Source organism: Folsomia candida, unplaced genomic scaffold (assembly GCF_002217175.1).
Source record: "Folsomia candida strain VU population unplaced genomic scaffold, ASM221717v1 Fcan01_Sc005, whole genome shotgun sequence".
In the NCBI taxonomy this organism is placed as follows: domain Eukaryota; kingdom Metazoa; phylum Arthropoda; class Collembola; order Entomobryomorpha; family Isotomidae; genus Folsomia; species Folsomia candida.
The window spans coordinates 3,353,095-3,365,939 of record NW_019091197.1 but is presented as its reverse complement, the minus strand read 5'-3'; the positions used below and the strand labels follow the sequence as shown (position 1 = coordinate 3,365,939).

Below are 12,845 nucleotides of genomic sequence, written 5' to 3'. Positions count from 1 at the left end.
ATCGCATGCCGCCGCGGCGTCGCCTGTATCATTTTACGCGACACCGTGGCTCCGGAAATTTGGTCACCGTCTGCCCTTCATCGTTCGTAATCTAACAAGTTGTCGGGCTTCTCGAAGTAACAAGTCTCAAGCCTTATGCATGTGTGACTAATGTATGTATGTATTTAGCAAATAACCAGTCATCTAGTAAAAAGTCGGTAAAATGAGACTAACACGGATTGATCAAATGAATGCAAATTATTTTGTTTAAATTTTATTTTGTTTAAATTTTTGTTCACAACTATTTCATAAAGTAATTTAGACTACGGGACTAAAACGTATTTAATAATAGTATAAATTTATTCTTGAACGCGTAGGACCTCATTCAGGTGAAAGAGTTGAAATTGTCAGGACAGCATCCTGATGATTGGTGCCATGAAAATCCAAGCTATTCTAGGTTCTTGACATAATATATCAGTAAAAGATTTTTAACCTAGATAAACCTGTCAAATCATTCGTCCATTTCTCATATAAATATGTACACATTCCGATTGAATTTCACGTCTTTCAATTAAAGTCGCCCCAACCCAGGAATGAAAACACTAGCCACCACTCGAATTATCTCAACCAAAATATTTCGGTGTTTCCTCCTTGTAGCCGCCCGTTCGAGGTCTAGCTGCTTTTGAAATTTCCGCTCCATTTCTTTCGCCTCTTTCCTTAAACGTTTCTGCTCCGCTTCTTGAGCACGCATCATATCCCGCAAATCGTCACGGTCCTTCTTTCCAGCGGCAATATCCGCACCCATTTTCTTCCTCTGCCTGGCATGTTTCTCCTCTTGTTCTTGCGCCCTTTTATGTTGAGCCTTCACCTCGCGTTCGAATTGTTCTTGAGCCATCTTTAGATTCTCGCCTGCCTTTACGTTGGTGTGGTTAATGGACTTATACGTGTCAAAAAGTCGATCTGACTCTGTGGTGAATTCTTCGTTAAATTTGGCATCCATGGTCTCCCCGCCCAATTTTGATTTGCTATTATAAATGGCGAAAGACTTTCCGACCAGGTCCGTGTGCCGCGTGGACAGTACGGAGTCGCTCACGCCGTCGGGATTTTGCTGGAGAAATTTTTGCATTTCAGACGCGTAAAATGTTAGTGGCCAAATGTTTCGCTATAATGAATTGGCTTTCGGCGGCGGAATGGTAGACGCTCTTGATTTCTGGGAGGTCGTTCCCTTCAAATAGAGTTGCCCAGGAGTTGACGTATTTGATCATTTCGGAGCCAGTGACCTCAACGCCACCCATTTTTTTGGTGACGAGATGGCCTGGGGACAGCATCAGGGAGACGAAGGCGCCGACATGGGAGGCAAATTCGGGGTCGAGATTGTCCAGTTTGTCGAGTTGTTTTAATCTCTTGTCAGGTTCGGGCATTAGATAAACGCCGACATCCTACGTTAGAATTTGAATTTTTTAATTTGGAGGATAGTCACCATATTTTAAACAGTTTTACGGCCTAAGATTATCATATTAACAGCCCAACCCCCCAATTAATCCCCAAATCGTGTTTTTATCTTGGAAAGGAATCGATTTCAAGAATACTGAAATTACTAAATAGGTAATGCTGTTATTGGCCCTCATACAAATTCGCAAAACTCTGTATGGGAGTTAATGGTAAGAAACGCACTGCATAAATTTAAAGAAAATTTGGATTTAAATAAAAAAAACATGTACCTCGTAGCTTTTGACGACTTTGTCATGGGTGAATCTCACTTCCGTCGGCTGACCAGGGTTGGAGTCCAACTTATCCTTCTTATAGTTTCCCTGTTGCCCCCGAGGTACGTGATTGTCGTCGTAAAATCCGAGCTGGTAGTCTTGGATAAACTGAAAATCTCTGATGAGGAAGACCAGTTTCTGGAAGGCGCCAGTCCCCCGCTCCCCACTCGCGGCGTCTCCCTCCACTTCCGGGATGGTCAGAGTGGCAAAGCTCGAGAAAAACTGAAAAAACTGGAGGACGTCTTCACCCACGTCGCGCATGATGTTGAAAATGAGGACGGACGAGAGGAGGGTCGAGATGGCAAAAATGATGGCGTTATGCTGCATGGTCGTTTGGTCGTCGAACGAGCCTTGCGTGTCCATGAGGACAATTGCTATTCGACGCCCGTTATGCGTTGTCCAAAATGGGTCAGACCAGATGTCAATGCCAACCGTTTTACGCTCAGATCCGCCTGAAAATTATTGGCAAAAAAGTAATGACGCAATTCATTAGGGCGTTATACTCGCCGGAATATTGAGTTATACTAAAAACCCTAGGCCGTTTTTATGTAAAATATGATGGTTATATATAAATCGTAACCAACTGGTAAAGTTAAGTACGAGGCGAGGCATTTACTCACATGCACTATATTATTAGAAGTATGCATCACCAAAATAACAACATCGAGACTCACCTCTCCATGCAAAATTGATCATATTTCCAGAATTCAAAACCCAGTTATCCCCCTTAGAACGTATCTGGTTCAGATATCGAATAAAATTTGAAAGCATGAAACTCTTTCCAGTCCGTTTGGGCCCATTTATTGAGTAAACTGCGAAATTGTGGTCTCCAATCTTCTCTAGAACGGATTTTATTGTCTTCGTGTCAATGGTGACTTTATCTCTGGTTATCTTCAGGATAGAGACAGGCTCCCCCTTGGACTTACAGGAACGGTGTGTCATTTCAGAAACTGGAATATTATTATGGAAATTTAGAATATTTTCAATTATGAATATAACAAGTTATAACTAGGTAAATTACATAAATAGAGATGGTCTTATATGTACCCGATCACTTTTTATTTCGGTATCAAAATGGTCAAAAACAAGTTTTGAAATCTGAAATTATTGTGGAATAAGGTAAATATATCTGGCTACGTGTCCCTAAAATTTCATAAGTTTTCCTCGAAAGCAAAATTTCCTATACCATTTCAAAACGACTAAGTCGGGAAATAAGTTTTTGTAAGTCCCAAAACTTGCTCGACATTGACTCGTTGAAGGCCTGACTACATTTTAACTGACAGGGATGTGGCCGTGCAAAAATTAAGACATACATAAAAAAGTATGGAGAATCCGAAAATGACAACCCCAAATACGCAGGATGAGAAAAAACCATCATTTCGACTCCTCCGAAAATGAAAAACGAAAAATTTGTTTAACAAAATTCTTCATCCACGTCGGTGCCTGATGCGGCCATGAAGTCAAAGATTAATACAAACCACTTGTATCATATTAAGGCCTATAAAATGGGGGTCAAAGCGTATGCAAAGAAATCTCCAGCAAAACATAGGGAACTGAAGAAAAAATAGTAATCGCACGACCTCCCAAGCAGGGTTACAAGTGATATATATCACTGAGTGAGATTTAGTGAGATTTAATGATATATATCAATCATCTCACTTGGGGCTGAGTGAGAAATATGAGAAATAATGAGATAAACTTGTAGTTCATGACCACGTCCGCTAGGTGGCGCTAGTGCATGGCTCATAAATCTCACTAAATCTCATATTTCTCATGTCTCACTATTTCTCATTATATCTCAGTGAGATGAGATTTACGAGGGTGAGATGAGATTTCTGCAACCCTGCTCCCAAGCTTTACAACAAAATCTCACCAAAAAAGTTGGTCACTGACGACGAGTCCTACGTTCTTAAAAACGTAACAGAAACTCCGGGAAGGCAATTTTTTCATGGGAAATATATCTCCCAACTGAAAACCGTAGAGAAATTCAAATCTTTGTAAAAATTTCTCAAAAAACCTCAGGTTTGGTTGGCGTTCGGGCAATTTGGGCACGTTTCGGACCCCCCAGTTAAAAAGGGCTGTGAGGAGGTACAAGTTTGGTTTCGGGAATGGGGGATAGACCGTCTGATTCCTTTCATCAAGGAGTATTATTAAATAGAAAATGTAATTTTTAGACCGACCTTGGACTATTCCACAATCCAACAACTATCAAGCAAGAAATCGAAAAAAAAATTCAGTTTGGCGTCGAAAAATGGAAACCCTACGTACATGCCTCATTTTCGCTCAATAAAAAATGTGACCTATGTGTAAGAAGGAATACTTCCAGCTTTGGGAAACAGTCGATACTTTAAGAAAATTTTGGTTCCGGTTGCAGAAAATTAACAATGAAGTTGCAAAGTCTTCCAAAAAATCAGTAACGGCGGATGTGAAGAAAAAAGTTAAATGCAAAGTGAATAATGGATTAAAGTCCTAATTGTTCATGGATATGTTTGGCTAGATATATTTTTAGTATTCTACAGAAATTTGAAATTTCAAAACTCATTTTTGACAATTTTCAGGCCGAAGTTGCAAGTGATCGGGTATATATACGACCCGCTCTATCTTACATTCCTGTTTTTAATTTTGACAGAATTTAGATGATAAAACTATGTATTTACCTGAGGAATTGTTTTACCTAAACTACGAAATTGAAGATATAGTAAATTTGACTTAATTTGTCAGGACAAGATTCGCCTTTGCCTTGTATGGAATGAATTTGAGTAAGAAGCAAAGAGTGCAAAAGCGTAAATTTATCACGAGATTTCAACTCCTTATGTACATATGTACTTATTGTGAGATACATGAATAATCAGTGACGTCTCATCTACTTTTCCACATATGACATATCCACATACTACACAAATAACAAGGTTCAGTAGAGGTTTCTTGAAATTTCCCCTAATAATGTCGTGTTCTGTATGATACACTTAAGTATTCGAGAAAATGTTTATACTTTAATTTGAGAACTCCGTTTGGTATGAGTCATTCTACGTATGATATAATATGATATATATGTAATATGAATGATAAATAGATGGATAGATTTATTCACTATATCTTCGCATTTTTAGTATTCTTCGTATCATAAAATTAGCTACGACGATTACAAGATTTTGTAAGCACCGCAAGATTTTGTCACTAAACATCACGTTACTAAGCTTACAATTTTTAGGAAACCTGACCCCTTGTTTTTTTCTTCGCAATCTAGTCTACGAGACTAAGGAATCCTTAGTAAGGATTAAACATACAAAGAAATAACGATTACCCTCATAAATATAAGAATCATGTTTATTATTTCTTTTACTTGAAACGTTTCTTCACGGATCTTGGGTACACATTATACAAATGTATGTATGTATACCTATGTATAAATAGTGGAATTATATATTACTATACACAATCTATACTACTCCCAGACATAAAATGTGCCCAGCATGACAGTTTTATTCATGCACTGCCCTCCAACATTTACATAGCGAGTTCCAGGAATTTTTTATTGAATAATTTTATTTTCTAATAGATAAGCGCATCATACATACATACAGGGCCAGACATGAGTTAAGGAGTGGGTGGGCGTCAAATTGACCACGTCAGATTGACCCGGTCATATTGACCTCGCGACAGATCGGCCCCACACCATATTGCACATAATTACATTGCGTAGTGTAAGAAAATCTAGTTTTCAAAAACTTTTAACTTTTAAAAATTTCGTGTTGCATTTTTCAAGATCTTGTCCCAAGCCGGGTATTCTTAAGTACTCGGTTTACCCGGCCGAGAAATTTACATATTCAATTTTCTTACCTTAAATTCCAAACCTTGCATTAAATTTTCCAATCCCATGGATTTCATTTTTGTGCCTGGCATAAAAGAATATATTTAGAAGGAATGGGAACAAACTTGGCCAGTTTTCATGTAGAAATTATTGCACAAATTTTAAAATTAATTTGAGCGTACCCATATCAATCCTTCGCATGTCTCACACACCGAGTTTGGTGGCCGAGGATTACGTGGCTAGAACATACTATATGCAAATAAATCGACAATTTGTATACTGCAAATATGTATGTACGTATGTTATATTAATAGGTACATAACAGCAAATATGTATGAATTCAACAAATTACACAATTCTTCATTTTAATCAGTTAGAGTTTTTATTCGCAACTCTTTCACAAAATAAATAATTTACTCCCGTAACCAACAAATTATTATTATTATTCTAGTTTGCATAAATTCAATTTAGGATTTCATGCTTATTAAACCATTTTTATCTTCTATAGAACACCCCAAAAATACGTGCTTAACACTGGAAATTTCACCAAAAATCCACCCAAACTTTTTACCCCCCAACCAATAAGATTTTTACCATTATATACCTACGATTAAATCATTGGTACAATACTTTAATGCTGCTGTTACGATTCATATTTGAAATATGTAAGCTCTCCTTGATGGGATTCTGCTTAAGTAATTCTCACAATCAAAACCGTCTCATACCAGCCCAAGGGAAAAAAATTCTCCCCACGCCACGAACTATTTCCTCCAAGGGATTTGGCGGAGGTTCCCTTCTCGCAAGTTCTCTCTCATGCTCAATCTGCCTTCGAAATGCCTCATCGCGTTCTCTCGCCTCTGCCCGTGCGCGTTCCTGTTCCTCCTTCTGCGCCTTGATGGCATTCAACAAATCCTGATTGGCTTTCCTCCCAGCTTCAATTTCATCCTCGATTCTCTGCCTGTGCCTCGTTTGTTTCTGCTCTTGTTCTCGCGCCCTCTCTTTTTGAGCCTCCACCTCCCGGTCGAAATCTTCTTGAGCCTTCTTTAACTTCTCGTTTGCCTCGGCTGCCTTCAAGTTGGTGTGATTAGTGGACTTATACGTGTCAAAAAGGCGATCCGACTCTGTGGTGAATTCTTCGCCAAATTTGGCATCCATGGTCGCCCCGCCTAATTTTGATTTGCTCTTATAAATCGTGAAGGATTCTCTGAGCAGGTCCGAGTGTCGTGTGGTTAATTCGGAGTCGTTCACACCGTCGGGATTTTGCAGAATAAATTTTTGCATTTCGGACGAGTAGAACGTAGTGGCCAAATGTTTCGCGATGATGAATTGGCTCTCGGCAGCGGAATGGTAGACGCTCTTGATTTCTGGGAGGTCATTCCCTTCAAAGAGAGTGGCCCAGGAGTTGACGTATTTGATCATTTCGGACCCAGTGACCTCGACGCTACCCATTTTTTTGGTGACGAGATGACCTGAAGACAGCATGAGGGGGACAAAGGCGCCGACATGGGAGGCAAATTCGGGATCGAGATTGTCCAGTTTGTCGTATTGTTTCAATCCCTTGTCAGGTTCGGGCATCAGATAAACGCCGACATCCTGGGTGAAAGTTAAAAAGGAGTTTTTTAGATTGAAATAGGTATGATCAATTTTTTTTAGTTCGTTTCCAGTAAAAGTAAATAAATCAGGCAAGACCCGATCAAAAATTCTAATAACGCAAACCAACAAAAACCCCTTGGGTTTATATGTAGAATAAAATCAAAAGTTTTTTCCAACCCTGATTTATACAGATTAATGAAATACCTGGTAGCTTTTAACGACTTGGTCATGGGTGAATCTCACTTCCGTCGGCTGACCAGGGTTGGAGTCCAACTTGTCCTTCTTATAATTCGCCTTTTGTCCCTCAGGTACCAGGTTATCGTCGTAAAATCCAAACTTGTAGTCTTGGATAAATTGAAAATCTCTGATGAGGAAGACCAGTTTCTGGAAGGCGCCGGTCCCCCGTCCCCCACTCGCTGCGTCCCCATCGACTTCCGGGATGGTCAGAGTGGCAAAGCTCGAGAAGAACTGGAAAAACTGGAGGACGTCTTCGCCCACGTCGAATTTGATGTTAAAGATTAGGACGGACGAAAAGAGAGTCGAGATGGCAAAAATGATGGCGTTTTGCTGCATGGTCGTTTGGTCGTCGAATGAGCCTTGCGTGTCCATGAGGATAACGGCGATTCGGCGTCCGTTATCCGTCGTCCAAAACGGTTCAGACCAAACGTCAATGCCAACCGTTTTACGTTCAGATCCGCCTAAAACACAAAACAAAATTTACATAATTATTATAACAACATGCACAAAAAGTAGTTGGAGATGGTCTCAAAAAATTTCAATAAATGAAATTCCGACTCACCTCTCCAAGCAAAATTAGTCATATTTCCAGAATTCAAAATCCAATTGTTCCCTTGAGGATCATCGTGGTTCAGGTATCGAATAAAATTTGAAAGCATGAAACTCTTTCCAGTCCGTTTGGGCCCATTAATTGAGTAAACTGCGAAATTATTGCTTCCAATCTTCTCAGGATTTTATCGCGTTCGTGTCAATGGTGATCCTGTCCTTGGTCATTGTCAGGATGGAGACTGCCTCTCCTTGAGTGGTCATTTCAGAAACTGAAATATAACACAAATTTTGACATAAGTAATTTTAATTAATGGTGTAAAAAGTAGTAAGGAAAGCTATTGCAAATCATCCTTGTTTCAAATTTCATCTCAAAGTTTCTGTGTGATTTAAGTTATATGTAAATTTACCGTAATATTTCCGTGACGACGTGAACTCAGACTTTGTCGAAAGGCGGCATGGTCACAAACACATTTTTGGGGGACGGGTTGGTTCCGCAAAATATGTAGGTACAAGGTATGTACGATAAATTTGGAGGGCGTTATTCTTTTTTCAGATGATGGGACAAATTTGGGACACTTGTAATTCCTCTCGAGTCGTCGTTGAGACACTGACTAAAATTTGATCCCCAGTTCTCAAATCTCAATGAAATTTTGGCAGAAGTCCGAGCTCTTATAACTTCAATCACCAATGAAAGACGCCCACGAACGAAGGGATTGAAGAGGTCACAATATTAAAATATCAAGGTGAAATGGAAAAGATTTCATGTCACAATTGAGACTGACTGGAGCCTATTAATTTCCGGCTCTGCGGTCGTCTTATAACTAAATACATGTACAAGTATGTATGTATGTGTATGTGTACGTATATATTTACATCAAATGTCATCATTCTCATGTGAAATTAAATCCAGTCAAATATCTAAACTTTAATTATTCAAATTTCTTGAAGACATGTATATACATAACTCTTCGAGAAAGGGTATCATGAAATCTCACAGAAACCCATGAATGATTTTGAGAAGCCACATACATTCGTACGAATATTATGCGTTTTTCGGGCAATGGGTCCCCTGTTTGAATTTGAAATCCGCCCGCCACCATGTTAACCTACGGACGAAATGAAACAGCGGCAAAACCAGGGGGGCCTATTACCCAAAACATTCATAATAGTTCCATTACATGCGGCATTGTGCCTAGAGTTTTGCATCACAAATCCGAATCCTCATATTATCCGCATCCAATTCGATATCCAATCCAATTCCGATGGAGTTGGACACATAAATATGCACACATTTTATGTGAATGTGTTTATACTTATATGTACACACATATATAAATACATGCACACATATTTACTCATGTGTCAATTTACTAATTGAGTAACAATAATGAAAACCGGAATCTGTTCGGACAAAGAGAAATTTGATCTGGATAAGCTTGTCATTGTTTATAGAGCTGATTTTTGTGAGTTCAACGGTGTCAATAATTTGGATCTACTCCGCCCCCTCGCTGAGTGGGAGGAGCTCAAATTTGGAAAAAATCGCCCCGTCTGCGATTTTTAGCGCAAAGAAGGGTCAATATTTTTGAAAGCGGTTTTCACCAAAAATTTCCTAATTTTATTCCCTACAACCCTTTTCAACCGTTTTTTGAAATTCCAAAAACCAATTACGCGATTTGGGACTAAGGGTAGGGGAGGGTCAAGTCTCACATTACCCCATAAGTGAGGTATCGTTGGAAAGGTCTCGGCGGGAGGATTAAGAATATACATACTTTGTCCCGTGCATAACCACTCCCTGATGTTCCAGGGACAGAAGAATACTTTTGAGTTTTTTCCCATCTATTGCTATGTTAGCTCCCAATCTACCCTTGTGTTAAGGTCTGGATGCTAGAAATCGTGAAATACGTTTTTGGAATTTCAAAAAACGGTTGAAAAGGGTTGTAGGGAATAAAATTAGGAAACTTGTGGTGAAAACCGCTTTCAAAAATATTGACCCTCCTTTGCGCTAAAAATCGCAGACGGAGCGATTTTTTCCAAATTTGAGCTCCTCCCACTCAGCGAGGGGGCGGAGTAGATCCAAATTATTGACACCGTTGAACTCACAAAAATCAGCTCTATAAACAATGACAAGCTTATCCAGATCATATTTCTTTTTGTCCAAACAGATTCCGGTTTTCATTATTGTTACTCAATTGCGGAATTGAGAGAGCAAGAGCAATGACAGAGTATAATATTATTTTAAGAAGAGTGTAAGACTATTGTAGCAAATTATGTATATGCAATTATTTACGGTTCAAAACTAAATGCTAATGATAATTCTCCCAGTTCATCAGTTCATCTGAGAAATGCATACTTATTGTTAGACATGCCAATGCTTAACAGTTTACATAAGTAAGTCTTCACTTAAATTGGGTAGATTGGAAAGTCTGGTTGCTTGCAAACATGTAAATTCTGATTCAAGGTTTTCAAATAATTCGGATCAGGTTACTATATACCGACATATGCTTAAGTTAATATAATGTATGTGTGCATATATATGTATGGCAGACATTTTAGCAGTTGCAAGCTACATGTACATATTTACATGCGTATGTATGTACATACATATGTATGCACGAGTGTTGTACACACAATTTGAGACGACAAAATATAAATTTACCTTTCCACCAGCCACAATTGCACCTCATCATTATCGTGCTCAACCTTGAATCACGATCAATTTCCAGACAAATTGAAATGGGATTTCAGAAATGTTGAGCATAAACTACGAATGAAATAAGCCCCTCACCATATCTAATTTCCAATTGACCTACATAATTTTCATAACATCGCAATAAATCGTTTTCACGTGTACGTACCTATTTAAGCGCATGATATTCGTAAATTGCTCGTTAATCTTCCCGACCACGAATTCCTTCGGAGTTCGCAGTATATATTTTAAAATTTCTCTCGCTGTTTCAAAAAATGGCTCCTCGTCCTCACGAAATTTCGAAAACACTTTTAAAAACTAGCCGATATGCCATTTGGTCCTGTCAACTCGCTGGTTATCTTCCCTTATCAATCACCCCCAAAGCATCTCCACCCCTGTTCTTCTCCTGGATCTCTCTCCCCACGATCTCCTCCCTCCTCGGACTCTTCGTCATGACCGGGTGGACCCTCACGTACTACGTCCACTTCAAAAGCAAACTCTATTTCATGCGAGTTTTCGGCTCGACGGAAGCCTTCGCTTATCTTCTCATCATAATCGCCGGGACAAGCTCCGGCGTCTACCTCCGCTTTTTAGCCTTTCGTCTCAGGGAAAAAGATTCGCACCTTTTCCAACAAAATTTCAAACTTTTCGAAAAATTCGAATCCTTCGGGTTCAAAGTTTCCGAGTGGAGTGAAATTGCCAAGGTGCAAAGCTACCTGAAATGGTCGTTCTACTCGTACTTTATCCCATTGGTGGTCTTATGCACCATGGCGCATATCGTGGAACCGCTCCTCCTTCACCAGAAATTTGGGAGGTGGTTGCCCGACATCGTGTACACGATGGGATCTGGAGCTTGGCTTTTTTGGAGTTATTTGCTAATTGGGAATTTATGGATCGTTTTCTTCCCCCGGGTTTACTGTGCGTGTTATCGAGAAATTATAAAGGATATTAAAGCAAAGTTTGCAACGGGGAGGAGGAGACGAGCATCAAGTATAGTTTGGTATCCGGGTGAAATTTTTGGCAAAATGGAGAAGTTGAAAGCAAAGGAAACAATTAAGATCAAAAATGTTGAATTTTTTCAAAATTTTTATGAAGATGGATTATACAAATATGATCTGGATGTAAGTGTGAATCAATATATTGAACTTGTTGAATCCTTGGGGGAAATGATTTCCCAGTTTAACACGACTTTTGGGGAGCGATTACTTTGGGAGATGATAACATGTATTTCGACCATAATTCTGAGCGCGTTCTTCGGATGTTTCTGGCTCAACAGGGGGCAGTTGAGGGTGATTGGGCAGAATTTGGGGTCCATGTACTTCTACGGGAAGAAAGTGGTTGAATTGGGGTATTCGTGTGGGAATATTTCCGACGAGGCGAGATCCGTCGTGAGGACGTTGATTCAACACGTGCCCTTGGATGAATTGAGTGAAGGTTCGAGAAGAAAGGTGGGTCATACATATTTGCATAAATTACTACATACAAAAACGTGACTGATGACTTCCGGTCAACTTCCGGAAGTCGAGCGTCGCATACTTATGTAATAAAATTATGTATTTTTATAAGCTAAATTAAATTCCCTCTCATGTATAGATTCGATACTTGCAAATTCAACTAGAATCAAGTCCTCCAACCGTGACGGCGAAACAATTCTTTACCATTGCGTCAAGTTCTGTGACTACGGTAAATACCTAAGTTAACTTTCCTAATTTCTAAATATTAGTACTTACCTATAAATTTTGGCTCATAATTTGGTATGCATTGCTTCTTGAATAAGGTTCTGAGTGGAATGGCCGGATTTCTTGTGGCGTTGATCCAGTTTCGACGAGGCGAATGATTTTAAGGAAATGTATGCAGTATTTGTATTTCTTAAATATGTAAATTTTTATGTTCATTTATGTATATTTTACATTGTTTTTATATACTTTATGAGCATATGTACACATGTATGTACTAAAATACATGGATATGCACATATGCATGTACATATGTAGATGCATATGTACATGTGCATTTACTTAGGATTAGCATTTTTTTAGTACTGTATGTATATTAGTCATCCTCATCCCACAAAATATTGTCCAGTAAGATCGTTTCGTTTAATTTATTATTATACAACTCGTTGCTTTACAACTAGGATTATATATTTCATTACGACTAAGGGGAAACAGGGTTGCAATTGTAATTCAAGACAATTAAATTAAATTAATTGTATATTAAGTATAGT

The 12,845-nt window shown here is 39.0% G+C and overlaps 2 protein-coding genes across 2 annotated transcripts; one reads left to right on the top strand and one right to left on the bottom strand.

The window, feature by feature from the left end:
* The first annotated feature begins 887 nt into the window (after positions 1-887).
* Positions 888-2,338, top strand: LOC118435527. The gene is made up of 2 exons (XM_035851695.1): positions 888-1,640; positions 1,708-2,338. Exons 1-2 carry the CDS (start codon positions 1,628-1,630, stop codon positions 2,196-2,198), a joined length of 504 nt encoding a protein of 167 aa, XP_035707588.1. The 5' UTR covers positions 888-1,627; the 3' UTR covers positions 2,199-2,338.
* Positions 2,339-6,261: 3,923 nt separating this feature from the next.
* Positions 6,262-7,967, bottom strand: LOC118435888 (atlastin-1-like). The gene is made up of 3 exons (XM_035852395.1): positions 7,946-7,967; positions 7,351-7,844; positions 6,262-7,146 (listed from the first exon to the last, which is right to left on the bottom strand). Exons 1-3 carry the CDS (start codon positions 7,965-7,967, stop codon positions 6,262-6,264), a joined length of 1,401 nt encoding a protein of 466 aa, XP_035708288.1.
* Between the last annotated feature and the right edge of the window lie 4,878 nt (positions 7,968-12,845).